The 27,274-nt window shown below is 43.3% G+C and overlaps 1 protein-coding gene across 1 annotated transcript; it reads right to left on the bottom strand.

Moving 5' to 3' along the window:
• Nucleotides 1–18,785: 18,785 nt before the first annotated feature.
• Nucleotides 18,786–27,046, bottom strand: vsig10l (V-set and immunoglobulin domain containing 10 like). Its single transcript, XM_018726876.1, has 10 exons — nt 26,765–27,046; nt 23,472–23,801; nt 22,332–22,565; nt 21,666–21,941; nt 21,260–21,352; nt 20,710–20,931; nt 20,263–20,379; nt 20,126–20,166; nt 19,832–19,918; nt 18,786–19,134 (listed from the first exon to the last, which is right to left on the bottom strand). Exons 1-10 carry the CDS (start codon nt 26,847–26,849, stop codon nt 19,060–19,062), a joined length of 1,560 nt encoding a protein of 519 aa, XP_018582392.1. The 5' UTR covers nt 26,850–27,046; the 3' UTR covers nt 18,786–19,059.
• Between the last annotated feature and the right edge of the window lie 228 nt (nt 27,047–27,274).

Below are 27,274 nucleotides of genomic sequence, written 5' to 3'. Positions count from 1 at the left end.
GTGCTATGGAAGACATCGTGTTTAGTACCGGTGCCAAAGATAGCCATCCCATCTGGCTCCAGTGACTTCAGACCAGTTGCCCTAACATCACATGTTATGAAGGTACTGGAGAGACTGGTGCTGATACAGCTGAGACCACAGGTTAAATCTAGTCTGGACCCTCTTCAGTTTGCCTATCGGCCTCATGTGGGTGTGGATGATGCTGTCGCCTATCTGCTGCATCGAGCTCATTCACACTCGGATGGTAGTGGCAGCACTGTGAGGATCATGTTTTTTGACTTCTCCAGTGCCTTTAATACCATCCAACCTCTTTTGTTGAGTGAGAAGCTGCTGGGGATGGGTGTCAGTGCATCTACGGTCTCCTGGATCTCTGACTATCTGTCAGACAGGCCTCGGTTTGTATGGCTGGGGAGCTTCCTGTCTGATGTTTTGGTTAGCAACACAGGAGCGCCACAGGGAACTGTTCTGTCACCATTCCTGTTCACTCTGTACACCTCTGATTTTCAGTATGATACTGAATCATGCCATTTACAGAAGTTCTCTGATGACTCTGCAGTGGTGGGGTGTATTAGGGATGGACAGGAGTCGGAGTATAGGCACCTGGTGGATAACTTTGTGGAGTGGTGCAGCAGGAATCATCTGCTCCTAAATGTCAAGAAGACCAAGGAGATGGTCGTCGACTTTAGGAAGACAAGAACTGCAGTCAGACCCATAAAGATCCTGGGGGAGGAGGTTGAGACTGTTCAGAAATACAAGTACTTAGGTGTCCACTTGAACAGCAGTCTGGACTGGAGGGACCACACTGATGCTGTGTACAAGAAGGGAATGATCAGACTCTATTTTCTGAGGAAGCTCAGATCTTTCAATGTGTGCAGAAAGATGCTGGAGATCTTCTACCAGTCTGTTGTTGCGAGCGCCATCTACTTTGCCGTGGTCTGCTGGGGGAACAGCATCAATGCCAAAGATGCAGGCAGGGTGAACAAGCTCATCCGTAAGGCCGGCAGCATCATTGGACAGAACATGGAGACGTTTGAGTCAGTGAGGAATAGGAGGTCACTGAACAAACTGCTCTCCATCATGGACACTCCTTCCCACCCACTGCACAGCATGCTGCAGAGACAGCGAAGCTCATTTTCTAAAAGACTCATTCAGCTCCGCTGCCATAAAGAACGGTTCAGGAAATCATTTCTATTGTTCGCAATAATTTTGTACAACAGCTCACCTCTGTGTGACAGATGAACTATTCAGCACTATTGTTAGTTCATCTTGTTACTGATTATATTACCGTTTTGTACAACTTGCACTTCACTGTTGCACTACATACTGTTTTAATTTATTTAATATACTTTTTATTCTTTTATTTTTCCAACAGTATACATAATTGCATATATATTTTTATCTTGTATTTTTAATTTGTATTTTTCCACTTGTTTTATATGTTTTTTAAATATATATTGCAAGTATTTATCTGACTTGTGTTCTGCTGCTGTAACATAATAATTTCCCTTGTGGGATCAATAAAGTATATCTATCTATCTATCTATCTATCTATCTATCTATCTATCTATCTATCTATCTATCCTGTGAGGGCAGACTCCACAGCACACCTGTAGAAAGTGGTGAGGACTGTAGTGGGCATCCAGGCTTTCTTCAGATGCCTGAGGAAGTGGAGATGCTGATGGGCCTTTTTGATGGTTGATGCTGTGTGCTCAGTCCGTGTGAGTTTGGCAGTGAGGGTGACTGTGGGGGTATGGACGACAGATGGAGGCAGCTGTTGTATTTTATTGTTTGTATTTGGTTGTTAACTTGTAATTGCTGATGAATGATTGGCATTGGGGGTGCGGTGGCGCAGTGGGTTGGACCGCAGTCCTGCTCTCCTGTGGGTCTGGGGTTCGAGTCCTGCTTGGGGTGCCTTGCGACGGACTGGCGTCCCGTCCTGGGTGTGTCCCCTCCCCCTCTGGCCTTACGCCCTGTGTTGCCGGGTAGGCTCCGGTTCCCCGTGACCCCGTATGGGACAAGCGGTTCTGAAAGTGTGTGTGTGATTGGCATTGAGTTTAATTGTACAATTTGAAATGCGATTTATAGAACTGCCACTAGATGTCCATACGTTAATTACGTTCCTTGGTCTTTTTGCGTAAATGTAAAAGTAGTGAAGAAGAGTGTACTGCCTCAGAGTGTACAAGTGGAGCGACGGATATTTGTTGGTATTTTAATTAAATGTAATGTTTTGTTAGAAACCCAGGAGTCGGTCTCGTCATTTGCGAACTTGAAAGGCTGCAACGTGGTTCGTGACAACAACATTTTTGGTGCCGAAACCCGGGAAGAGGCGAACTAAACGGATAGCTCGTTGCACCTAGCTGCGAAGGTGAAAGAGAAAATGTCGGACCAACTACAGAGGCTGAAACATAAACGCGGAGTTTTGCGGGCATCCGCAACGAAACTACTGCGGTCTCTAGAAGAAGAAACATGTAAGGACAACGTGAATTGCGACCGTATGAGAGAGTTGTTGTCCATGCTCTCCATTAAGGAGGAGAATCTCCGCGAATTGGATAAAGACATAGAAGACGAAATACCAATAGACGAGCTAGATGCAGATGTCGCGAAAACCGCAGACTATCAGGACCACATCAGTCTGTGGAAAACCCGTGCTGCCAGGTTGATTGAACGTCAGACTGAAGCGGCGGAAGGAGTAAGGGCGGCCCGGCTAAGTGATGTGAGTACGCATACAGACAGATTAACTAATAGATCGTCGGTGAAATTACCGAAGCTGTCTATAAGTAAATTTAACGGAGAAGTATGTCTTTGGCAAGAGTTCTGGGATCAGTTTGAAACTGCTATCCATGAAAACAGAGAATTAAGCAAAACGGAGAAATTTGCTTACTTGAAGTCATACCTCACTGGACCTGCTGCCCGAGCTGTTGCAGGATTAAAGATATCGGACAGCAATTATGACACAGCAGTTGATATGCTGAAGGAAAGATTTGGAAGAAAGGACCTTGTGGTGAGTGCGCACATGTCCAAATTATTGAAATTGACTCCAGTAAAGAAATCTTCCGACGTTGAAGCATTAAGACAACTGTATGACGAATGTGAGGTACAGATCAGAAGTTTAGAATCCTTAGGTGTTGTATCAGACACTTATGGAGGATTATTGTGCCCCATACTGCTTCAAATGATAGCAGATGATCTTGCCCTTGAGTACACCCGCAAAATGAGTCCAGGTCATGAATGGAAGGTTCTTGAGCTTGTTACTTTTCTGCAATGGGAGGTTGAAAGTAGAGAGCGTGCGATGCACTTGACTAACGCAGGAACCATAACCAAGGATGCACAGGCTTCTCACAAGCAACACTGTAAAGTAGATGTACGGAGCGAGACAAGGGTCAGAAGGGCAAATGTGCCTACAGCCGCAGCTCTCCACACAGGCGGTTCGACCGCGCCTCTTACTTGTATATTCTGTGATAGCACAAGCCACAAATCAGAAGCGTGCAGGGATGACACAGTGAACACCCGAAAAGAGAAATTAAAGAAAATGGGGAGGTGCTTTATTTGCCTACGACCACGACACATCGCAAAGGTTTGCAAAACAAAGGGTGTGTCATGCACTGCTTGTGGCAGAAGACACCATGCTACATTGTGTGACAAGGCCAAACAAGCAGAAGCCCCCAATGACACTGAAGGTTCTACAGATGCACTAATTTCATCCGTTATGCCCCGTACTGCAAACACACACACGAAGGGTCAGAACACTGTGCTCTTGCAAACAGTGAGAGCATGGACTGAAGGACCCAGCGGACGGAAGGCGGTGCGCTGTTTAATGGATGGTGGGAGCCAACGAAGTTTCATCCACGAGAAGCAGGTAAAGATTTTGGGTCTACCAGTTCAAAGGAGGGAGACTCTAAAGTTGCATACCTTTGGTTCTGAGAACCCGGTAACGGCTGTGAGAAATGTTGTAAAATTAGTGCTGGAGAATGTCTGGAATAAGGAACAGAAAATAGAGATTGAAGCCATTGAGACACCGCAAGTGTGCACTGCAATTATGAAGGTGCCTGGTGAACACATTCGACACCAGCTAGAGAAGAGAGGCCTACCACTAGCAGATGTCTCAGTCGATAGCAGGGAGGAGCCAGAAATATCCGTACTGATTGGCGCCGATTACTACTGGAGGATATTGTCAGGAAGAGTAGAGCGAATATCAGAAGCCCTAGTAGCTGTAGAAACAATATTTGGCTGGGCAGTACAGGGACCAGTCTCTGCTTCAAATATGGGTGAGGTTGCTTGTATGAACATTGGAATAAGTGAATGCAATGAAGTCTCAAAGCAGCTGCGCATGTTCTGGGAATTGGATTCCCTTGGCATAACACAGGGAGATGGGGACAGCGCAGATGACCGCGAAGCTAGACAGAGCTTTGAGGAGTCAGTCAAATACATTAGAGGGCGATATGAGGTAGGGTTACCGTGGAAGCAAAATGCCCCACACCTCCCAGACAATTTCAGAATTGCCCAGAAAAGACTCGATGGACTGCAGAGGAAACTGAGAACCGATGTAGTGTTGTTCAAGAGATATAATGATGTCATTGAGGATTATCTACAGCAGGGGGTGTGTGAAGATGTCCCAGAAGACGACTGTTCACAGGTGACGGAGGACAATGTAATGTATTACTTGCCCCATCATGCCGTTATCAGAGAAGACAAAATGACAACTAAACTGAGAGTGGTCTTTGATGCCTCCTCTTATGAGCGTGGCAGTCCATCTCTTAACGATTGTTTACTGACCGGTCCAAACCTTAATCCAGACCTTTTAAGCATTTTAGTGAAATTTAGACTGCATCCAGTTGCATTCACAGCAGACATTACAAGGGCTTTCCTACAGATATCCATTGCAACGAAAGACAGAGATGCCTTAAGATTTTTATGGATAACAGGACCACCTGACACTGAGAACACAAGGCCACGCAAGATGAGGATGGCTCGTGTCATGTTTGGGGTTTCCTCAAGCCCATTCCTGCTAGCAGCCACTATCCGGCATCATCTACAAGGGTACAGAAACAGCCGTCCACATGCTGTTAACATTCTAGAAACCTGCCTTTATGTAGATGATCTGATTGCCAGCGCAGAGGATATTGACGAGGCTTATATGTTGACATCAGGAGCAAAGGAGATCTTGTCCACAGCCAGCATGAACTTGTGTAAGTGGATGACGAATTCTGCAGAACTGAAGGCTAAGTGGCTGAATGGTGGATTTGAATGTATGCCAGAACCTGAAGCACATGGTTGCGTGCTAAAGGTGCTTGGGTTGGTGTGGAGGCCAGATAGTGATGATTTTGTCTTTGACCTTAGACAACTGATGAGCATCTTAAAGGAGCAGGGTAACACGAAAAGAAGCGTCCTAAAATCATCAGCTAGAATATTCGATCCCATAGGTTTCCTGGCACCATTCACTATACGAGTTAAGTGCCTTTTCCAAGACATGTGGCAAAGGGGCTTAGGATGGGACGAGGAGCTGCCAGAAGACCTCAGTCATGAGTGGCAACAATGGTGCATGGAGCTCCCACAGCTGCATCAGATTGCCATTCCGAGGTGGTACGGAGTAAGCGACTGGCAGAATGCGCAATCCCCACTTCTTCATGTCTTCAGTGATGCCAGTGAAAGGGCATATGGAGCAGTTGCATACCTCCAAGGACGAACTAAGGATGGAAGAACTGTCACCAGTTTTGTTGCATCCAAATCGAGAGTGGCTCCCATAAAGAAACTAACTCTACCACGTTTGGAGTTGATGGGAGCTTTAGTTGGAGCTAGAGTAGGGAGCAACTTGTTAAAGATTCTGAACATGATGCCATCCCAGCTTTGTTTGTGGTCAGATTCCATGATAGTTATTCAGTGGATTCGTGGCGCAGCACAAAAATGGAAGCAGTTCGTTGCGAACAGAGTCACAGAAATACAGTCACTGACAGCACCAGAATCATGGTCACATTGTTGTGGTAAGCTCAACCCAGCGGACCTTATCACAAGAGGACAGACAGCATCCAAGCTGAAAGGAGATGGGTTGTGGTGGTCAGGTCCACCTTTCCTAACATCACCAACACAACCAGAATCAACAGTGGAAGGGTGTTCTGAGGAAGAATTGAAGTCTGAGATGAAGCCATGTCAAGTGACAGTCCAGCTTAGCAACACTGAAGTGACTCAGGCTGAACCACTACTACAACTAGAAGCATTCAGTAAGCTTACCACTGTTTTAAGAGTCACTGCTTGGATCAGACGATTTGTCCATAATTGTCGTGCTCAAGACAAGAAACGAGGAGACCTCACAGCAGAGGAGCTGTCAGAAGCTGAAAGATTGTGGATTCAGGAGGCACAAGGCAACGTGTTTGCCAGAGAAATAAATGAATTGAAGACAGGGCAGAATATTCACAAGGACTCAAAAATCAGAGACCTTAACCCTTTCCTTGATGAGTACGGAGTAATATGTGTGGGAGGAAGGTTGCAACAGTCAAGACTGAGTGAGAGAGAGCAGCATCCATGGCTGCTACCTACCAACCACCGACTGTCTGACATGCTGGTTATGTGTTGCCACAACAAGGTAATGCATTCAGGGGTCAGGGACACATTGGTCCAGCTGAGAGAAAGATACTGGATCCCAGGTGCCAGACGGAAGGTAAAGAAGATCATATCTGCCTGCATGATCTGCAAAAGGTTCACAGCAACCCCAGCTCAGCAGGTGACTGCACCCCTACCGAGGGACAGGATTGTTGAAGCGCCTCCATTTGAAATTACAGGCATTGACTTTGCTGGCCCTCTTTATGTGAAAACTCGGACCACCGTAGAAAAGGCATACATTGCATTGTTCACCTGTGCTGTGACACGAGCGGTACACTTAGAGTTGGTGTCAGACTTGTCCACAGAAAAATTCCTCCTGGCTCTAAAAAGGTTCGTGTCCAGGCGTGGCCTCTGCAGAGTCATCTACTCAGACAATGCTCAAACCTTCAAAAGGGCTGATCATGATCTCAGAGAACTGTGGGCAGCAATTAAAGAGCCTGAGCTTCAGGAATATTTTTCCTCAAACGGCATCAGGTGGAAGTTCATTGCAGAAAGAGCACCTTGGTGGGGTGGATTCTGGGAACGGTTAATCCGATCAGTGAAAACAAGCCTGAAAAGAGTGATGGGGAGAGCTTCACTGAGTTTGAAGAATTGTCTTCGTTGTTGACAGAGGTGGAGGCGATAGTCAATTCAAGGCCGCTCACATTTGTGTACAGTGAGTTGGAAGAGCCTCAACCGTTGACACCAGTACATTTTCTTGTTGGGAAAAGACTTACTTCTTTACCACCAAAGTCTTTCCACATTGAGAGTCAAGCCACCAACGTTGGCAAAGAGGAACTCACACGAAGATGGAAATATCGTCAGAGGCTTCTGAATGAGTACTGGAAGCGATGGAGAACGGAGTATCTGTTAGACTTGAAGTCTGCACATGCCAATAAGATACCTACTCCACTAAAGGAAGGAGATCTGGTCTTGGTTGGAGATGACCGAATGCCACGACAGATCTGGAAAACTGGGATAATAAAGGAGCTGATCCCAGGCAGAGATGGACGTGTGAGGTCGTGCACTGTGCATCTTCCAGCTGGGACTGTGCTAAGAAGACCTGTTCAGCGTTTATATCCTTTAGAAATTTGATGGTGTTACGGTCTTCATGGGGGGGAGGATGTTGTATTTTATTGTTTGTATTTGGTTGTTAACTTGTAATTGCTGATGAATGATTGGCATTGAGTTTAATTGTACAATTTGAAATGCGATTTATAGAACTGCCACTAGATGTCCATACGTTAATTACGTTCCTTGGTCTTTTTGCGTAAATGTAAAAGTAGTGAAGAAGAGTGTACTGCCTCAGAGTGTACAAGTGGAGCGACGGATATTTGTTGGTATTTTAATTAAATGTAACGTTTTGTTAGAAACCCAGGAGTCGGTCTCGTCATTTGCGAACTTGAAAGGCTGCAACGTGGTTCGTGACAACAACAGCAGCAGTGGAGAATTGAAGTAGTTGGACCAGAAAAGGTTTATTTTCTTTACTAAAAGGTATTCTTCAAAACACATTAACCCCAGCCAAGTACTAAACAAACATTAAGTTACAAAGAGCATGAGGCCTATGAGCCATGGGCTTAACCCCTTGTATCAAGAGCAATGCATAGCTCTCCTGTTTACTGCATGAGAGTCTGTCTGCATAAGTTTGCATCAATTAGCAACCCCTAGTGCCCTAATACAAACTTATAGCAGTAACTCCACCCTTCTGGTTATACCATAACAGCCTCAACTATTCCAAAGTAATTTCCCCAAAAATTACATCCAACATAAATACTAAAACATACAAACGATACAAAACATTTTCTACTATAAATATCCCTACGTTACAACTTATAAAAACATTTATCACATTACACAATAAAACATCTCTGTCTAGTTGGTTGTGCCCAAGGACTCCCACCTAGATATACTCCAAATGGTTCACTCCATCTGGTTTACAACACAAAGTACCAAACACCACAGAATGCCAGATAGCTGTATGGTAAGCAAAAAGTTTACAGGAATGATTAGTAAAAACAATAAATGCATTTATTTTTCACAACCAATTACATGTACTTGTCATACTTTGATAAAAGAAATGCTATTAGTTAATGACAAACAGACAGATACCGGTAGGCCTTTCCCGGCACCCAATCTAGTTCAAACAAAAAGTGTTAAATGGAATACTAGACCAGAACAAGCAATGTAGCAGTACAAGGTGAAATGCATGTGACAGGCAACAACAGCAACAAGGTTCAGCACTTCATTGATGGTATTTTGCCAGCATCTTACTGATTCCTTGCTACCAACCTGCCTGTCACAGCTCAGTCTGTGACAGTGACCCTGAGGAATCTGAAGCTGTTGACCCTCTCTACAATGTCCCCTCTTATGTAGATGGGTGCATGAACCGTATCCTGTTTCCTGAAGTCAATTACCAGCTCCTTAGTTTTACTGACATTGAGAGTCAGGTTGTTGTCCTGGCGCCACTCTGCCAGGAGCCTCACTTCCTCTCTGTAGACTGTCTCATCGTTGTTGGTGATGAGACCCACAATGGTGGTATCGTCAGCAAACTTTATGATGGTGTTAGACCTGTGCCTGGCTACACAGTCATGTGTGAACAAGGAATACAGCACCAGGCTCAGGACGCTTCCCTGTGGAGTGTCAGTGTTGAGGGTCAGTGGGGAGGAGATATTACTGCCAATCCACACACGCTGGGGTCTGTTGGTGAGGAAATCCAGGATCCAGTTGCACAATGTGGCATTGAGTCCCATTCCTAGTAGTTTGTGGATCAGCTTGGTTGGGATGACAGTGTTAAATGTCAAGCTATAGTCCATAAATAATAGCCTTGCATAGTAGTTTTTATTGTCCAGGTGAGCCAGAGTGGTGTGAATGGTGTGTGATATTAAATCTTCAGTGGATCTGTTGCGGCAGTAGGCAAACTGCAGTGGGTCCAGAGTGTCTGGGATGGTGTCCTTAATGTGTCCCAGCACCAGCCTCTCAAAGCATTTCATTGCAATGGGGGTCAGTGCCACTGGGCGATAGTCATTAAGGCAGCTCACTTTATTTTTCTTAGGAATGGAGATAATGGTGGTGTTTTTGAAACAGGTGGGTACAGTTGAGCTTTTTAAGGAGATGTTAAATATGTCTGTGAAGACAGCAGCCAGTTGCTCACTGCATGTTTTTAAAACTCGCCCTGAAATTCTATCCGGACCAGCAGCTTTGCGGATGTTGACTCAGCTAAAAGTTTTTCTCACCTGTGCCACAGAGACGGTGAGTTCGGCGTTATCATTTACTGATTCAGCTATGGGTCATCTCCTTTAGCAGCTATGTGTACAGGTGTTATATGGTCAAACTTCCTAGTTCTAGTGACAATTCTCGCAGCAGCATTTTGTACCAACTGTAGCCTGGATACAGTCTGGTATGGACAACCCGACAATAAAGCATTTCAGTAATCCAGCCTGCTGGAAACAAAAGCATGAACCAGTTTCTCAGAATCCCGTCTACATAGGAATCGCCGCAATTTAGCTATGTTTCTTAACTGAAGGAAGAACGACTTAGTCAAAGCATTTACACACACACACACACACACACACATTTTCAGAACCGCTTGTCCCATACGGGGTCACGGGTAACCGGAGCCTACCCGGTAACACAGGGCGTAAGGCCGGAGGGGGAGGGGACACACCCAGGACGGGACGCCAGTCCGTCGCAAGGCACCCCAAGTGGGACTCGAACCCCAAACCCACCGGAGAGCAGGGCTGTGGTCCAACCCACTGCGCCACCGCACCCCCCACCACAGTTTCAGAACCGCTTGTCCCTTACGGGGTCACAGGGAACCGGAGCCTACCCGGCAACACAGGGCGTAAGGCCGGAGGGGGAAGGGGACGCACCCAGGACGGGACGCCAGTCCGTCACAAGGCACCCCAAGCGGGACTCGAACCCCAGACCCACCGGAGAGTAGGACTGCGGTCCAACCCACTGCGCCACCGCACCCCCCCTCAAAGCATTTACATCCGATTCAAATGACAGTTTTTCATCCAGCAGGACACCCTTGACACAATCATTACATATCAGACTTTCTGAGCCAGGTTTTGGTAAGAAAGAGTAGATTGGACTTGTAACTTGTATTAAGTTGTTTACTAGAACAGCTTTACTTTTTCATTTACATTTATTCATTTAGCAGACACTTTTGTCCAAAGCGACATACATCTCGGCAAAAGTACAATTTATGCATTACTTTAAGAAAAGGAGACATAGCTGCAGACATGAAAGTCTCAAGCAAACCTAGTTCATTACCTACCACTTGCTGCACCAAGGTTCATCAATCGAGTAGGTGCATAAAACACAGAACAGACAAATCCCGATACCCTCCCACCAATTTTTTTTTTTTTTGAGATATTATAAGACATGCAAATAAGCAATTACAATGCCAGAGCGGTGGCTGAAAAAAAGGTTGTATCTGGGGATGCTTATGGAATTACGATGCATGGACAGTTACACCGTAAATGAGCTGGAGAGATCTTGAACGAAGTGAATCTGGAAAAAGTGAGTTTTCAGACCCTTCTTGAAAGTAGACAGAGTTTCCGCAGTTCTGAGTGACAGGGGAAGGTCATTCCACCACAACAGACCCAGAACCGAGAACCTCTGAACTCTACCTTTTGTGCGCGGGACCACCAGCTTTACTTGTTAGTGAACATATATTTAACAGACAGCATTTTTATATTACAGTTTTGCTTCGGTGATAAGTTGAGAATGTCTGTTTTAATGTATTTACAGTTTCCGGTGCAAGCGTTCCTATCACTAAGTCTAGTTTAATGCCGTGGTCTTATAATATTTTGTATGTTTTGGCTGCACTTAACGCTTTTATTTAAAGTTTTGACGCCCACACTGGACAAGGCACAAGAAACCCCATCACATGAGAAACAATCACTGGTACCAGAATGAGTAACAGACCCATCAACACACACAGCTGCTAAAGGAGATGACCCATGGTTGAGTCAGTCCTGCAACTTGCAGGCTAAGTTGCAGGACTTTCTTTTTTCTTTTATCACATTATTATATTTCTCAACACACTGAGGAGCACAGCTCCTCACAGATACATTTACTTCACAACAACAAAACTTCTCTCAGGCACATTCTCTTAACATACACAGTAACACAACTTCTTACAGTCGGGTTATCAATCCGTTATACTTTGAAGATGGTTTCTTCTGTTGATACACTTCTTCGACACAACAGAAGCCATGTTTTTGACTTGCCGAGTGTTTTCACTGATGCACTTCCTCAACACAATGAAGGGACACTCGCAAGATCTTTTTTACCTTAGCTTACCTGTGCAGACCTCTCACTGATACACTTCCTTGACACAGTGGAGTAGTATCTGTAGGTTTTTTACTCTAACTCACCAGGGTTTCTAATCCCTGTTTGAGACTTGGTGACTCAACAACTCTTATTCATAATCATTCTCCAGTACTATTATCCATCAAGGCCCACTTAATAGTACAACAGGTTTGCATGCAACACTCACACTCTTGCATTTACAAGCTCCTGAGTCTGGTTGAACAACAAAGGTTTTTTCACTCTGGGGAAATTTAACACTCTTACCACTGCATCTGGTGCCAGGACAGTTGCATAAACTTTCACTAAATAAGCAAAATATTTCTTACCTTTTTAAGTGGCCACCATTTGTGCACGCTGTCCAGGCCCCCCACACAGCAGCGACCCATTTCGTTTCAATCCTGTTTGTGATGCCAAGTTTCTACGTCATGGTTTTCAGAGACGACACACCAGACTCTTCGGATAGTTTGAAAATGCGAGTAGACTTCATTACAAAGTAAGAAAGCCGAGTTAGACTGTATCCCAGGGCATATACCGGAGCTTTGTTTATTCTTGCCTGGGTCACCTACATAAATTACACTTAAGCTTTAATGTAAGGAGAAGAGCGATTATTGTCTGGAAATAATCTTCAATTTTTCATTGTTGTAGGATTTCATTCAATTTTAATTCTTCCTTGTGTTTAATAGTTTTTTGACACTCAGAGTTTATTCACAACTATTTATTCTTCTCTTTAGCTTCTTTTTTTTGTTTTTGCGTGATTTTAATGTATAACATCATTCGCAGATACTGAAAGTCATAACTACTTTTTCACTGGAGTCTCATAATTTTTTTACAAGAGCGAGGCAAAGGTGTGCTCTGCTTCATGTGCCCAAAGCCCAAGTACGTGCCACATTCTCAAGCGCTCTTTGTGTGCGCCTTTCCTGGGCATCAGCTACAAGTACCGCATGCTCGCAAATGCACATACTGTGGCCAAACACTTACTGAATTATATCATTCTGAGATGGGGTGTTTCTGCACACCTTTCTAATAACAATGGGACTTATTTTGTGAATTCATTTGTATATTGTCTATCAGAGTGGCTTGGGTGTGACCTGCACCACTATTGCTCCTACCACCCCCCCCCCCAGTGATGGAATGATCGAGCGGCATAATCAAACAGCTAAGAGTTAGCTGGCCAAGGTGTTTGAAGAACTTGGGCTGTCTTGGCCTGATGCATTGCCCATTGTTTTGACAGCACAGCTCAGGAGAACTCACGGGCACTTGGGAGTGTCTCCTGCTGAGGTTCTGACAGGTCGAACGATGCTGGCCCCCATGCCAGGTGGTTGTGTGACGTTAGAAACTCTAGATGGTGATTTATTGTTCTATCTTACATTACTAAAGAAGAGTCTGAATGCAGTTCATCAGCAGGTTCGGGACTGGTGGAAAGCACTGTAGGCTGGAACTGATTCCCTGACTGAGCTGACGCCTGGCGTCCGGTTGGTGAGGAGAAAGCACTGGAGACAACCCCCATGGAGAGGCTCTTATCAAGTGCTCCTGTCGACTCCACCTGCGGTCAGCGTTGGACACGTAGACTCTTGGACTCATTTATCTCATTGCAGGAGAATAACGGCTCCCCTGTCATCATGAACTTCATAATTTTCTTTCGGCCTTGTTTTGCCTGGCAGTAGCTGAGGTCACTGCTCAGTGCCATTTGCATGATGACGGACTTAATCGTATTAACACTTTTCTGTCATGAGAGGGTATGAGGTGGAGTTTGATTTTGTGTGAGCAATTCATGCTCAAATAGGGGAGTGTGGTGTTCAAATTTAGTAGTAACAGAAATTAAATAATCATATAAATTAAGTATGATGACTAGTAATATTTCTTTGTATTTTCTTTTTTCTACGGATCAGAATGGATTACCAGACCACGAAAGGTGTCTGGTTCTACACACTGTCCAACTTGACAGGTACAAATTTCTTTATTACTTCCAGCAATTAAATCTTTATTCAATAAATAAGTGTTATGCTGAGGACAGGCAGGCTGGAGACAGGTGAGTAGTGGACCTAATTGCAGGTTGGTGTTAATCTTTTAACAAGGTTTGTAGGACAAGGACACAATCAAGGTCAGGGACAGGCAAAGGTCTTTCCAGGCACGAACGTCACAACACAGGCGATCCAAATTCAATAGTCGAGAACAGGTGAGGGTCAAAAACCAGGAATAAGAGAACAAGCAAGACACGTAACAAGACAAAGACACTGAGAAAGCAAAACCACGAGGGTGTTTGCAAGAATCTGCTTTGACAGGTGGACATGGAGCTCCTTTTATCCATGTCTTCTTAACTGAGCCTAGGTGTTGTCGCTCTATTTGTTCCCAGGGGCGTGACAGTATCCTCCCTACAGGCAGCACCTGCCGAGGCTGAGAAGGACGCCCCCCTAGGCCAAGGCATCGGGCAATCTGGGTGGTCCCTGTGGAAGGAGGCAATCAGGTCCGGATCCAAGATGTCCTTTGCCGGTACCCAGCTGTGCTCCTCCGGACCGTACCTTTCCCAATCGACTAGATACTGTAGCCGGCTGCGACGCTGTCAGGAATCCAGGAGCTCCTTGACTCAGTATCCCGGGGTTCCATCCACCTGTACTGGTGGGAGTGGTTGCGAGTCCTTGGGGCCTGGAGGAGCAACACTTCATATAGCTTAAGCAGGAATATATAGAAGGATGGATGTACCTGGAGAGACAGTGGAAGACGCAAGCGGTAAATTACAGGAGGTAACTGTGGTGCAGCCAGGCTGTAACTGTTCTCCAGGTCTCCTCACTGTTGCAGTACCATTCGTCAACGGCCAGGATCTCTGTACGCTCCTGATGCCAGGGAAAGAGGAGAGGCTGATACCCCTAGGATACACCGAAAGGGTGTGAGTGCAGTATATTTATTTACATTTATACACTTAGCAGACACTTTTCTCCAAATCGACTTACAATGGAAACTATGTAGTGTTACTAACCCGCACACCTTATTCACCAAGGTGACTTAAACTGCTAGATACACTACTTATAATGGGTCACTCATCCATACATCAATGAAACGCACTCTCTCTGTGTTACTCACACACTATGGGGGATCCTGAACAACATGTCTTTGGACTGTGGGAAGAAACCGGAGCACCCAGAGGAAACCCACGCAGACACATGAGAACATGCAAACGCCACACAGACTGAGCAGGGATCAAACCCACATTCTCTTGCACCACCCAGGCACTGTGAGACAGCAGCACTAGTCACTGTGGTACCGTGCAGTAGAGGAATGCAGCAGGGAGTTATGAGCGTGCCCTGCCCAGGGCAGATATCGGACCCACTGGTGCTGCTTTCGGATGCAATATGACCCAAGGTACCGTCCCAGGTCTTGGTGCAGCCTTTTGACCTGACCATTCGCCTATGCATGATACCCTGATGTAAGACTTACTGCAACTCCCAGTTTCTGCTAGAAGGCCCTCCAGAGTTGTGAGGTGAACTGTGTCCTTCGATCAGAGACAATAACTTCCAGAAGGCCATACAGGCGAAAAACATGTTGGAAGAGGTGAGGAGGTGACCCCAAGTGCCAGGTTTTTATACAAGTGCAAAAACGGTGAATGGTGAAGCCTTTGATACCAATGGATGTGACATTAGAATGCAAGCAACATGGTGACTTGAAGGACACTAAAGGCACAGGGATTGATGATGAGGAAGCAGGGGGAGTACACAGGGAACAGATGAATCAAGGGAAGGATCAGACAGGTAAGAAAAACTGAACAAAGCAAACTCAAACAGGCATGCAAAAAAAATTAAGAGCATTGGCTGAGATTCGTAAGGTCCATGCTTATGTTTCACTGGTGTCACAGATAAGTAGGGTTCATCCTGGACAGGATTCCAGTCTATTGCTGTGTAGTCTGATGCATGCTCAGTCACTCCAGCATACACACAAATGGCAGCTTAGAGTCACAAATCCACCTGAAGCAAATATCTTGCACCTGTATGAGGAAACCAACATGAACACAGGAAAATGTCCACACAGAATAAGCTGGATTTGAACCGACATCAAAACAGCCAAGATGCTGTAAGGAAACAAGAAGGGAGCAGCCATTGTTGGAGTGGTTCACCTTTATAGTTTCATTTTTTAATGTTTTTTTAATAACGAAAAAAGTTTAAAATATTTAATTAAAACACAGATTGACGATTTAGCAAATCTTTGGCCAATTTATAAAATGTCTGTTGTAGTTAAATTCATTTTTTTCTTACTTGCAAAAGTATGACCATGAAAGCCAGACCATGCACACACACACACACACACACACACACACACACACACACACTGTCTGAAACCACTTGTCTCGAGCAGCGTTGAGCTGAACCGGAGTCTAACCCAGCAACACAGGGCGCAAGGCTGGAGGGGGAGGAGACACACCCTGGACAGGACACCAGTCTACCACAAGGCACCCCAAAAGGGACTCGAGCCCCAGACCCGCCACAGGCCACAGGCCAAACCCAAATTTCTTTACCCTAGCTACAGTCTCATTCTTCTTCTGAGGGATCCTCAGGTGATGCCACCCAAGCTGAGAGCTATAGGAGACAGAAGCTGACAGAGATGCATTTCCATGCAACGTTTACCAAGTCTGATCCAGGGTCTCCTCCAACTGAAAACTTACCTGTCACAAAATTGTAGTCAAAACACAAAAGAAATACACGCAACATACCAGAACACTACAAAAATGACAGGTACCAAAAGCATGAGATTCAGGAACAAGATGTATACTCAAAACTCTGCTACCATGCAGTAAGCACAACTAAGATCAGATACAGATGAGACAAAAAATGGTGTGGGGGTGTAGAGAGAGTGCAGAAATCACCCCAGAAGCAACACTGATTGACACCAAATGGCAAGACTGATGATACACACACACACACACATTTTCAGAACCGCTTGTCCCATACGGGGTCACAGGGAGCCAGAGCCTACCCGGCAACACAGGGCGTAAGGCCGGAGGGGGAGGGGACACACCCAGGACGGGACGCCAGTCCGTCGCAAGGCACCCCAAGCGGAACTCGAACCCCAGACCCACCGGAGAAGAGGACCGTGGTCCAACCCACTGCACCACCACACCCCTCCACTGATGATACATTACCTGAGAAAATGAGTGTTGCCTTTTTATAGTTTTAATCTATGTATTATACCAACCGACCAATGTCAACAACTGCTTGTCCTGAGCAGGGTTGCAGCGAGCGGGAGCCTTACCTGGCAACGCAGGAGGGGACACATCCAGGATGGGATGCCAGTCTGTCACAAGGCACCCCAAGTGGGACTCAAACCCCAGACCCACTGGAGAGCAGGACCCGGTCCAGCCCACTGCACCCCCCCTCTACACTAAAGTAGAAATTGTTAATCTGAATGCAAGGTAAAGATGTAACAACATAAGTATTTTATGTAATAAGTTTTTTCAGGTTTAAGTTATAAACCTGTTGTTGTTAAGTGCCATCGAGTCAACAGTGACTCTATGGATAAGTTATCAACCTACTTGTTTCAAGTTCAAGTTTCAAGTTTATTGTTATAGATACAAGTACCATGTACATGTATCATGAAAATTTTCCTGAATCCTCCTCCACAGATTATGGGCAAGGACAATAGAAATACTGCACAAACAAAACAATGACAAATAAAACGGTGTCAATCACAGTAACTAACAATAGCAGCAATGACAGCAATAACAGTAAATAATGGTAACAGTAGTAACAAGAATGCCAGTTGACAGTCAGAAAACTTGGAAGGAGAGAATGAGAATGCTTAAAGTGATTAAAGTGTAATTTACCAATAAGCTTGGGTGGAGCAGTCTACAAACAATAGCCTTTTTAGTTAGTTTTTATTAACCAGGTGAGACAGAATGGTGTGAAGGGTGCGTAATATTGCGTCTTCAGTGGATCTGTTGTGGCGGTAGGCAAACTGCAGTGGGTCCAGAGTGTCTGGGATGGTGTCCTTAATGTGTCCCAGCACCAGCCTCTCAAAGCATTTCATTGCAATGGGGGTCAGTGCCACTGGGCGATAGTCATTAAGGCAGCTCACTTTGTTCTTCTTAGGAACGGGGATGATGGTGGTGTTTTTGAAACAAGTGGGTACAGTTGAGCTTTTTAAGGAGATGTTAAATATGTCCGTGAAGACAGTAGCCAGTCGCTCACTGCATGTTTTTAAAACTCGCCCTGAAATTCTGTCCGGTCCAGCAGCTTTGCGGATGTTTACTTGGCTAAAAGTTTTTCTTTACTGGCATCCCCTCTGGGGTGTGTTCTCTCCCCCTTCAGCCTTAATCCTTGTGTTGCCAAGTTACAAGGCGTAGGGACAAGTGGTTTCAGCCAGTGTGTGTGTGAGTGTTTATTTAGCAGACGCTTTTCTCCAAAGCGACAGTCAATGAACACTATTTAGTTATGGCAGTCTTTATCACATGTACCACTCAGACAGACTTACAGTGTATAAGTTTAATATTAATTTTGAGTTTGCTACCAACAGTTCCCATTTTGCAGCTGATTACAATTCACATATATTGTACAAAAGCCCTTCCCACTTTAAACAGAATACACACACACACACATTTTCAGAACCGCTAGTCCCTCACGGGGTCACGGGGAACCGGAGCCTACCCGGCAACACAGGGCGTAAGGCCGGAGGGGGAAGGGGACACACCCAGGACGGGACGCCAGTCCGCCGCAAGGCACCCCAAGCGGGACTCGAACCCCAGACCCACCGGAGAGCAGGACTGCGGTCCAACCCACTGCGCCACCGCACCCCCTGCCCCTTAAACAGAATATAAAAACAATATTATGCCAATCCATACTACAAAAACCGTTGTTAAAAATCTTTAATATTTTGACATTTCTTAAATTAAAATACATTTTTTTCCCCCATATAAATGTTTCAATAACAGAATACAACTGGAATTTTTCTGTTCTCACAAATGAGAGAGATATAAAAATATAACACAGCAATTTTTAAAGAAAAAATTAGAGTTGCACAATAGAAGGTCAAGAACATTCTTCATACAGATTTGTTCTTTGGCTGTCAAAGTTTTTACTCTATTACAGCTCATCCACACTGATCAGTGTATCATCCTTTCAAATAACTTAGAGTAAACATTGCAAAGAGTCTTTTAATAGTATGGCACAGGTCAGGTAAACTTTCTCAGACTGTCGTAGCAATCCGCATTTGTGCTGGAGTCAGCATGGAGGGAAGAGGGCTTGACCGCTCTGATGTAGCCTGAAAGAAACCGTGGTAATATAATCATTGCAGCAGAATTCTGCAATATGCTACTGATACAGAGAAGAAGGAAAAAAGCAGAAAGTTATTTTTAAAAATTTTAACTATTTAACTGTACAGGTGGTACTGCTAAATTTGAACGACACTCCAAAGAAAAGCATATGTTGGGTAAAATCAACAAATCAATGCCATGGTGCATATCTAGAATGAAATAAAAGTGATTTAAAAAAAATACAGTTGGGTAATTTATTCTACCAGACTGTCACTGCAGCTGCAGATACAGTGTATACTACAATTAAATACTCTATACTTACATGATAAAGGGAATACTATTAAAATATTTTATAATTTATGATTTTAATGATATTGAAAATTTATGCTTGACCCAAAAGGTCTCAAATGAAAAAGACTTAAAATCTTCAAAAAAAGTATCATCAAATTTACCTGTATTTTATGAAAGACAAAGAACTTTCAACAGAATACATGATTATCTGAATACATCACATTTAAGATGAATTTAAGACAAGGCTTTTAATGTTTACCAAGTTATGGCATTTTTGGGTATTCTTTTATAAAAGCATCCCATTTTAAAAAAACATTTAAAATTCATTAGTGCTTTTTAAAAATTCTCAACAGGATTGAAACATTTTTCAATTGCAATTATTGCAATTACTTATTATACAGTTTTGTAAAATACCTGGATATCATAACCAGGAGGCTGATTTGTGTTTCTCATCCCTCCAGTCAGCAGTGTGTGTGGTGGGTTAGGCTGTGTTTTCTCCACCTGATAGCATATGGCAAAAATAGTTATTTTTCTTCCCTGATCATTTACCTTGACTTTTAATCATACTGCTCTGAGAAACATCCTGTGAGTGGTATTATTTAAAAAAAAAATTAAAAAACCACCATGTACGCAGGACATAAGAACATACGCTAACAAGCTTTCAGAATATTCCTGTTAAAATTTTTTTTAAAAAATTCAAAAGATCACCTTTCCAGCATTTCTAGTCATTGGATACCTTGGCTCCTGGTCTACAAAACAGAACAGGTGCATAAAAATGTATTCAAACAGTAAAAAAAAAAAAAAAAAGAAAAAATTAGAATCAAGACAAAAAAATGGGGTCTTACGTCTTCTCGTCCTGCAGAGACAGCAGACAATGAGGATGATGATAATGAGCAGGAGGATTCCACAGGGGATTCCAACAGCCAAACCTATGATGGCTCCCTGACTCAAACCTCCAGATGCTACAAGAAAGGCAACAGTCTCCTAAATACTTGCCTATCTTCAAAGCTTATTTAGAGCACTGGTCCTCACTGATGTCGTTAAACCACTATTAAACCAAAGCGTCTGACTGATTAAAAACATGTTATGCCCACAAGAACTATGAACAATTAGAACTATTTTGTACCAGGTGCCCTATACAGTTCAATGTGTGATGCTTTAAAAGTTGGCTTTGTGAATGGGAAGAAGCAGTTCTGCAGCTATCAGGTCTACAGTTTAGTAACATAGATTTGACATATTTGTCTAATGCAAGAAACCTATTATAAAGATTAACTCAAAGACCCAAGAAAGACCTGGTCCAACTTTGAGTTCTGTGGACGGTGCACCATTGGTATTGCCAGCAACGGGGACAACTCTGAACCAATATGTGGATTTGGGGTCCAGTGCAGAGAGGTCTTGGCTGCGGGTACTTGCTGGTTTAATGGAAATTGTGCGGAAGTCTTCAGTTGCACGTTTTCTCCTGCTGTCACTCGTACCCACTGTGACGTTGAGTCCCTTCATTTGGATTTTAAAAGCTTCAAACAATAAGGCAAAAAAACTGTGACAAAACACTGATATGACTTTAGAAGCCACAAATGTGAGTATTAAAATATAAAAAATAAGTTTTTCCATGTTCAAATCCTGTATAGGTTTTGACAAGACATTTGACAAGACATAAGCAAGAAATCTTCGTAGGTTTAAGGTAGATTTTCTTTAATATTTTTACTGCAGCTTTACAAATCTGAATTTTATCAGCAATTTACACACTAAAACTTCTTGTTCAACTTTGGTCTTCTAACAGTATGACTTCTCGCATGAGTAACATAGTTACGTATGCTAATGTGAATGCATGTGTACTCCTACCTGTGATGATAGAGGTACGAGGACAATCCCAGGTGAGCGTCACCACTGTGCCTGCCTGATTTAAAAAACTACTAAAATTGGATATGGTGGGTCCTGCAACAAGACAATGCAAAGTTGAGGAGCGAAACACAGTGGTACACTTTTTGCTCTCGGAATAATTTCCAAGGACTAGACAGGAAGGACAACCCAAAAAAAAATAAATAAATAAAATAATGTGGTATAAGCTGATTTTTTTTAATAAACTCCAACAAGTTGAACACAGAATGTATAAATCCCTTTCACCCATCCTTCCATTCAGCGTCAAACTACTGCTACCAGAGCCTGTTCCCAAGTACTCCTTTCCACAGCTTGTACTGTACTAAACTGCAATATGTTGCGCTCTTGCCCGCAGAGTTGAACCTCATACCCAGCAGTTGGATGCTCATGCTCTGGTTGCCAAGAGGATTCTGGCCACTGGAGGAATAGTTGCCAAGATTCGTGCTCACACTGAAGTTCTGGATTGTGAGCACAGACGTGCTATTAATGATCTGATACTGCCCCCCACTGGTCAGGATCTGCCCATCTTTGGACCAAATAAGGTTGGCAGGAGGAACAGCACTGCTGTCGCTGTTGATGGTGACTACCATATTGCCACTGCTGTCCACTGTGGTTGTAACTATGGGCAAGAAGCTCATAGGTCCATCTATAAAAATAGAACAGTGAAGTACTGAAAAGACTTCAAAGATCTCAGGAAAAGCGGGAAGACAGTGAGCGTTTATGATGCATTACACAACTAACAAAATGAAAAAATATTCACATTGTGTTTAACAAGATCTAAAGCATTTAAAAAACATATTCATGCAAAATTACCTAACCTTCTTTCAGCAGATTTCAAGCAATGTATATAGATGGTCTCAAAAATCTGTAATTAGCATTTTCACTTTTGCCAAAATAGGTATTTCACACAAACAGGCCAGCAGAATTTCAACAATGAATTAAAAATTATGTATTCCTGAATATGCTTACAGAATGTACAATTATTGCTTTAAAAAAAAAAAAAAAAAAAAAAAAAAAAGTCAGAGGAATGACCTACAAGCCATTACACTGCAGTTTAGTTGAAATGGAAGGTTGCTGACAAGACACATGATCTGTTTCCCATTAAGACTCTGAGATGCCGCCACAATTACGCTTAAGCTTTCATTTGTACTGGTGCTGTTGCTCAAGTCTGGAAATGAAAGCTGGGCATCAGGGCTGCCACCCATCATCTGGCAGCTGTACTGAAGTTTCTGCATTCCATTTATTCCCTGAACTGCACACACAGGGTATCCTGATAAGGAAAGAAAACATTTTTTTTAGCCAGGAACAAATGGTGTCTTAGTATTTCTTCTACATTCAATCACATTCACCCTTGTGAATTATACCCACACACACACACACACATTTTCAGAACCGCTTGTCCCTCACGGGGTCACGGGAAACCGGAGCCTACCCGGCAACACAGGGCGTAAGGCCGGAGGGGGAAGGGGACACACCCAGGACGGGACGCCAGTCCGTCGCAAGGCACCCCAAGCAGGACTCGAACCCCAGACCCACCAGAGAGCAGGACTGCGGTCCAACCCACTGCGCCACCGCACCCCCTCGAATTATACCCATTACAGTAGTATTCTGCAGTTGTCTTTTTATGTTAACTGAATAACTGTCATTTAAGGAAAGCCTGTCTATGTCAAGCATGGTTTGTTCATTTGTGAATGTGGATTTATACACACTTTTTGTGGATTCACACACACTTTCAGAACCGCTTGTCCCATATGGGGTCGCAGGGAGACGGAGCCTAACCCGGCAACACAGGGCGTGAGGCTGGAGAGGGAGGGGACGCCAGTGCGTCACAAGGCACCCCAAGCGAGGCTCAAACCCCAGACCCACCAGAGAGCAGGACCCGGTCCAACCCACTGTGCCACCGCGCCCCCCCCCCCCCTTTGTGGATTCAGTTTTTTACATTTTATTCAATTCCTATCACAAATATTGAACCTGCGTTGCATATGTAAACATAAAATCAATTTGAGGATTTTTTTTGATTCCTGAAACCCCTAAGCCTTCATGTCATCTTGTCACCAGCCTCAATGAGGTGATGTAACTCACAATGAGCGTTACTGCTTTTCCCATCTCTGACACTGACAAACAAAATTACAAACAAAATATCAATATACTTTATGGTCAGCATCAGGCTACTTACCAAACACTCTAAATTGGAATGTGACTGATGACTTTCCCACCCCAACCATTAAGATGGTGACAGTGTAGTTGCCACTGTAGCTAACCTGCACATTTTGGAATGTGAGTGACCCATTACTCACAATACCCAGCACATGGTTCTGATCATATATCATTGGAGGAGTTGTGGAATTAATGATCCAGGTCACAACAGGCACATTGTTCTGGGTCCATTCTACCAAAGGATTTGTTGCTCCACTAAACGATATGTTTAGGATCACATTGCTACCAGCCATTGCATTCACAGCTGGGGGACTAAAAGTGCTGATACTGAGATCGCAGTCTGCAACACCTTTGAATAGGGGAAAAAAAAAAAGAATTTTAAAATATAACCAGCTGGACATGTGATTAGTATAGCAAAAAGACAATGTTGAATCTTTTATAGTACTCTGAATAAATATAATTTGCAGTAAACGAATGGATAAAGCAACTGTTGCTGTGAGGAACAAAGACTAATTAATCAAATTTAATTACAACATGCAAAAGCAATGCAAGATACAAATAAAGTGGATCAATATCAGTTAAGAACAGAAACTATGTCTAACACATTAAACGATACCCAAACTTACTATTATTTACCAGAACGGAATTACATAAGGTTTGAAACATCTGTTTACATGACACCAATACTTACTTGATGACCTCATACTTCATATATATAATCCAAGAATAGTTGTGTCATGACACTGTTACGGATAAACATGAAAAATGTCTACATTGTCATTTTGAATCCCTGTTTCATGTTGATTCCATACCCCACACGTGCAATTTTTAATGAAATTATGATTCTGGTAATATTTACACCTGAGCTACAAAGAATATTTTAACATTGAAAATACTTTCTACTCCTCAGGTGAAGCAACAGACCAGCTCTTACGAACAAGTTTTACAGCCCTTTAGTAAAACATAGTAATAGATCTTGATTTCAATATAAAGACTAAAAAAAAAAAACCTTCTTTGAAAGCAATGCTGAAGCTGCCTTGATTGCAGCAACGTTTTCAGTTAACAAAAGCAGAAATGTTTCTATTCATGAATAAGTAGCAGTATAACTTCAGTGTCAAATACGCAGGTGTTTTCAGAGGTATATTAAAAATCAACACCTGAACATTTTTTACTGTTGTTTTTCCCATGTTGTATCAACAAATCTAAACTGTGCCAGGTATACTCAATTTTCTTGAAAAATCAGGTTGGCAAAACACTTCCGCATTCAGATGCAGAAGTGGAGAAATGTGAGATCTCACAACTAAATCTGCAGATCAAACATGCTCTAATAAAAACCAATTAACTGACTGTAAATCCTTTTATACAAGTTTACATTCATTTTCACTAACCACTAGTCCTGGTCAGGGTTTCAGAGGTCTAGAGCATATCCTGGAATCACCGGGCATAAGGCTGTGGAGGGACACTCTGGATGGGATCCATCGTAGAGTACACACACACACATTCATATTACCAATTGTACTACCATGCCACCTACAGTTAAGTCAATTGTAAGACAACATAAACGATGATACATCTCAGGCAAAATCAAGGTCAGATTGTTCTATCAAAATCTCAACACCTGTATGGCTCACAGGCTGAAGTGGGAAACAGTCCACAGTTCAACAATTCCTTCAGTACTACAACAGTCACCTTCTTTTGGGGGAGTGTTTGGCATTAAGTCACTTCTGAAAAACGCAACGATTGCATCATGCCTAAAGAAAGTGAAAGAATTCTGACAAGAGTAAAGATGAGATCTTGGTCCTGAAAGCACAATGCTATGTTGGGAACAAATCAAACACAGGCAAATACCCAGGAGACATGATTCAAACTGTCAAGAAAAGTGGTGGCAGCATCATGCTATGGGGATATCTTTCAGCAAGAAGAACTGGGAAACTTATCTATATATGGTTTTATTTTTCTTCATAACAAATCCTACAGAAGGCCCTGCCAGAATGCTTCAGAGGAAAATGTTCATTTTAGGATAGCCAAGTTAGAATTCTGGCTTTAACCAAACTGAATCCCCCTGACAAATGCAAGAACCTCACAAAAGCAAAGAACTGAAGCAGTTCTGTATGTTAGAGTGAAAGAAGCTGGTGACTTTGTTTGTTCTGGAACTCATTTGTTCTGGAACTCTTTTTAAAAAAGTTATTGTGAAAATAGTCCCCACAAATGTGTAGTTCTAATTGGTACCTACTTCTAGTAAGGTCATTTTTGTTTGCTCTAGTTATTAAATCAAAAGGAATTATTAAACAATGTGTTAAATAGACATATGAAATTGCCAAGAAATTACTAATACTTGTGTTACCTGTGTAATCATGCAGTGTTTATCTATTCTTGTGACACAGTACAAAATCAGACCATATTTCAAAAACAATGTAACAATATTTCCAAATAAATCAAAGGGCTCACAACTTCTCATTTCTTGAGCTGGGGGGTCGCTTCTGTAATAAAAACTCGTTTATTTGTGTTCGTTTTTATTTACTTAAGCGAAATTTTAAATTATATTTAACTTTTTGAATGGGATGTGTTGAATTGAGATCATGTTTCCATTTTAATGCGTTTCGGAATTAAATGCTAAAGTATTATTTTCAGCAGAAATGAAAGCCTTCGGAAGGCACGCACTCTGCATTGCAAGCTGCACTAAGATACAAACGCAGAACAAGAAGTGAGTACGATAAAATCTGACTGAAACTACCCCACAGATACTCGATGTTCATTTGCAAATTTACATTTATTTATTTAAATGACGCTTTTCTCCAAAGCAGCTTACAGTGTTAGTCAAACGTACAATTTTGAATTTATTTACCCATTTTACAGCTGGAATGCTGTTACTTACTGAAGCAAGTATCTTGCTCAGGGGTACTACAGCGAGAGGTGGGGATCGAACCTGCAACCGTTGGGTCACAAGGCAACAGCTCTAACCACTACGCTTATTATTATATATTATTATTTGCATTTTAAACACAAGTAACGTGTTACCGCAGAACAGCCTCGCTGTTTTGCTGACTTGAAATACAGAGTGTGGCCACAAATGACATGTCCTATTATTCACTCAGTGCTCAAACAAAAATAATCATGACGTGTGTCCTGAGAAATATCTAATATAGCCACACGCACACACCTGTCGTTACTCGTTCTGACTGAAACACAAATGAGTTCCAGAACAAAGTCACCAGCTTCTTTCACTCGAACTTGTCCCATTCAGCACAGCTGTCAAGCGCTGCTTTTACTAACAAGTTCACAGTTATGCTCATACTGAGAATTGTGACGCACCTGCAAACAGCACAGCCATGATCAAACTCCCCCAGAAGGTGTAGCGTAACAAGAAGGCGCGCCCCATTTTTTCCACATCCATCATTAGCCTCTTTTAGTGTGTCGAAGAGCGGAACAGGTGCCTAACTGCACCGATCGAGCTTTTCCTCAACGCTTCCTCGCGCTGAGGAAAGTGGCGTTCCACATTGTGAATGTTAGCTCCGCGTGTTTATCGCAGGCTAACATCTCCTCCCCGCACTTCGTTGCGCCCCCGGGGGAAGGCGCGCGCGCGACACCGCCAACTGCCGCTCGTCCTCTGACATCATTGAAAGCGCATAGCTTTTAAGAAATAATAATACCTCGAAGTGACTTCCCTGTTGTACTGGACAGTTCGCTTGTCTTATGTCTAGGAATACAGCCGCGCTGCACAGCAGATAAGTCGTGCAACCGAAATTCAGAATAATTCGACGTTTTTCTAGTTTCTCCTCTTATTCACAATAGCTGTATAATAATCTTCTACGATTGCGATTC

Source organism: Scleropages formosus, chromosome 18 (assembly GCF_900964775.1).
Source record: "Scleropages formosus chromosome 18, fSclFor1.1, whole genome shotgun sequence".
NCBI classification, from domain to species: domain Eukaryota; kingdom Metazoa; phylum Chordata; class Actinopteri; order Osteoglossiformes; family Osteoglossidae; genus Scleropages; species Scleropages formosus.
The sequence above is the reverse complement of the archived record's forward strand: the minus strand, read 5'-3'. Positions and strand labels throughout refer to the sequence as shown.

What these genes read in the sequence shown, in the direction of transcription:
- vsig10l (XM_018726876.1), bottom strand. Translation starts at nt 26,849, where the DNA reads ATGATGGATGTGGAAAAAATGGGGCGCGCCTTCTTGTTACGCTACACC. An exon ending in ATTCCAATTTAGAGTGTTTG is followed by an intron (nt 22,566 to 23,471) that starts GTAAGTAGCCTG and finishes TTTCCTTATCAG; the next exon opens with GATACCCTGTGTGTGCAGTT. An exon ending in TGACTAGAAATGCTGGAAAG is followed by an intron (nt 19,919 to 20,125) that starts GTGATCTTTTGA and finishes ATATGCTATCAG; the next exon opens with GTGGAGAAAACACAGCCTAA.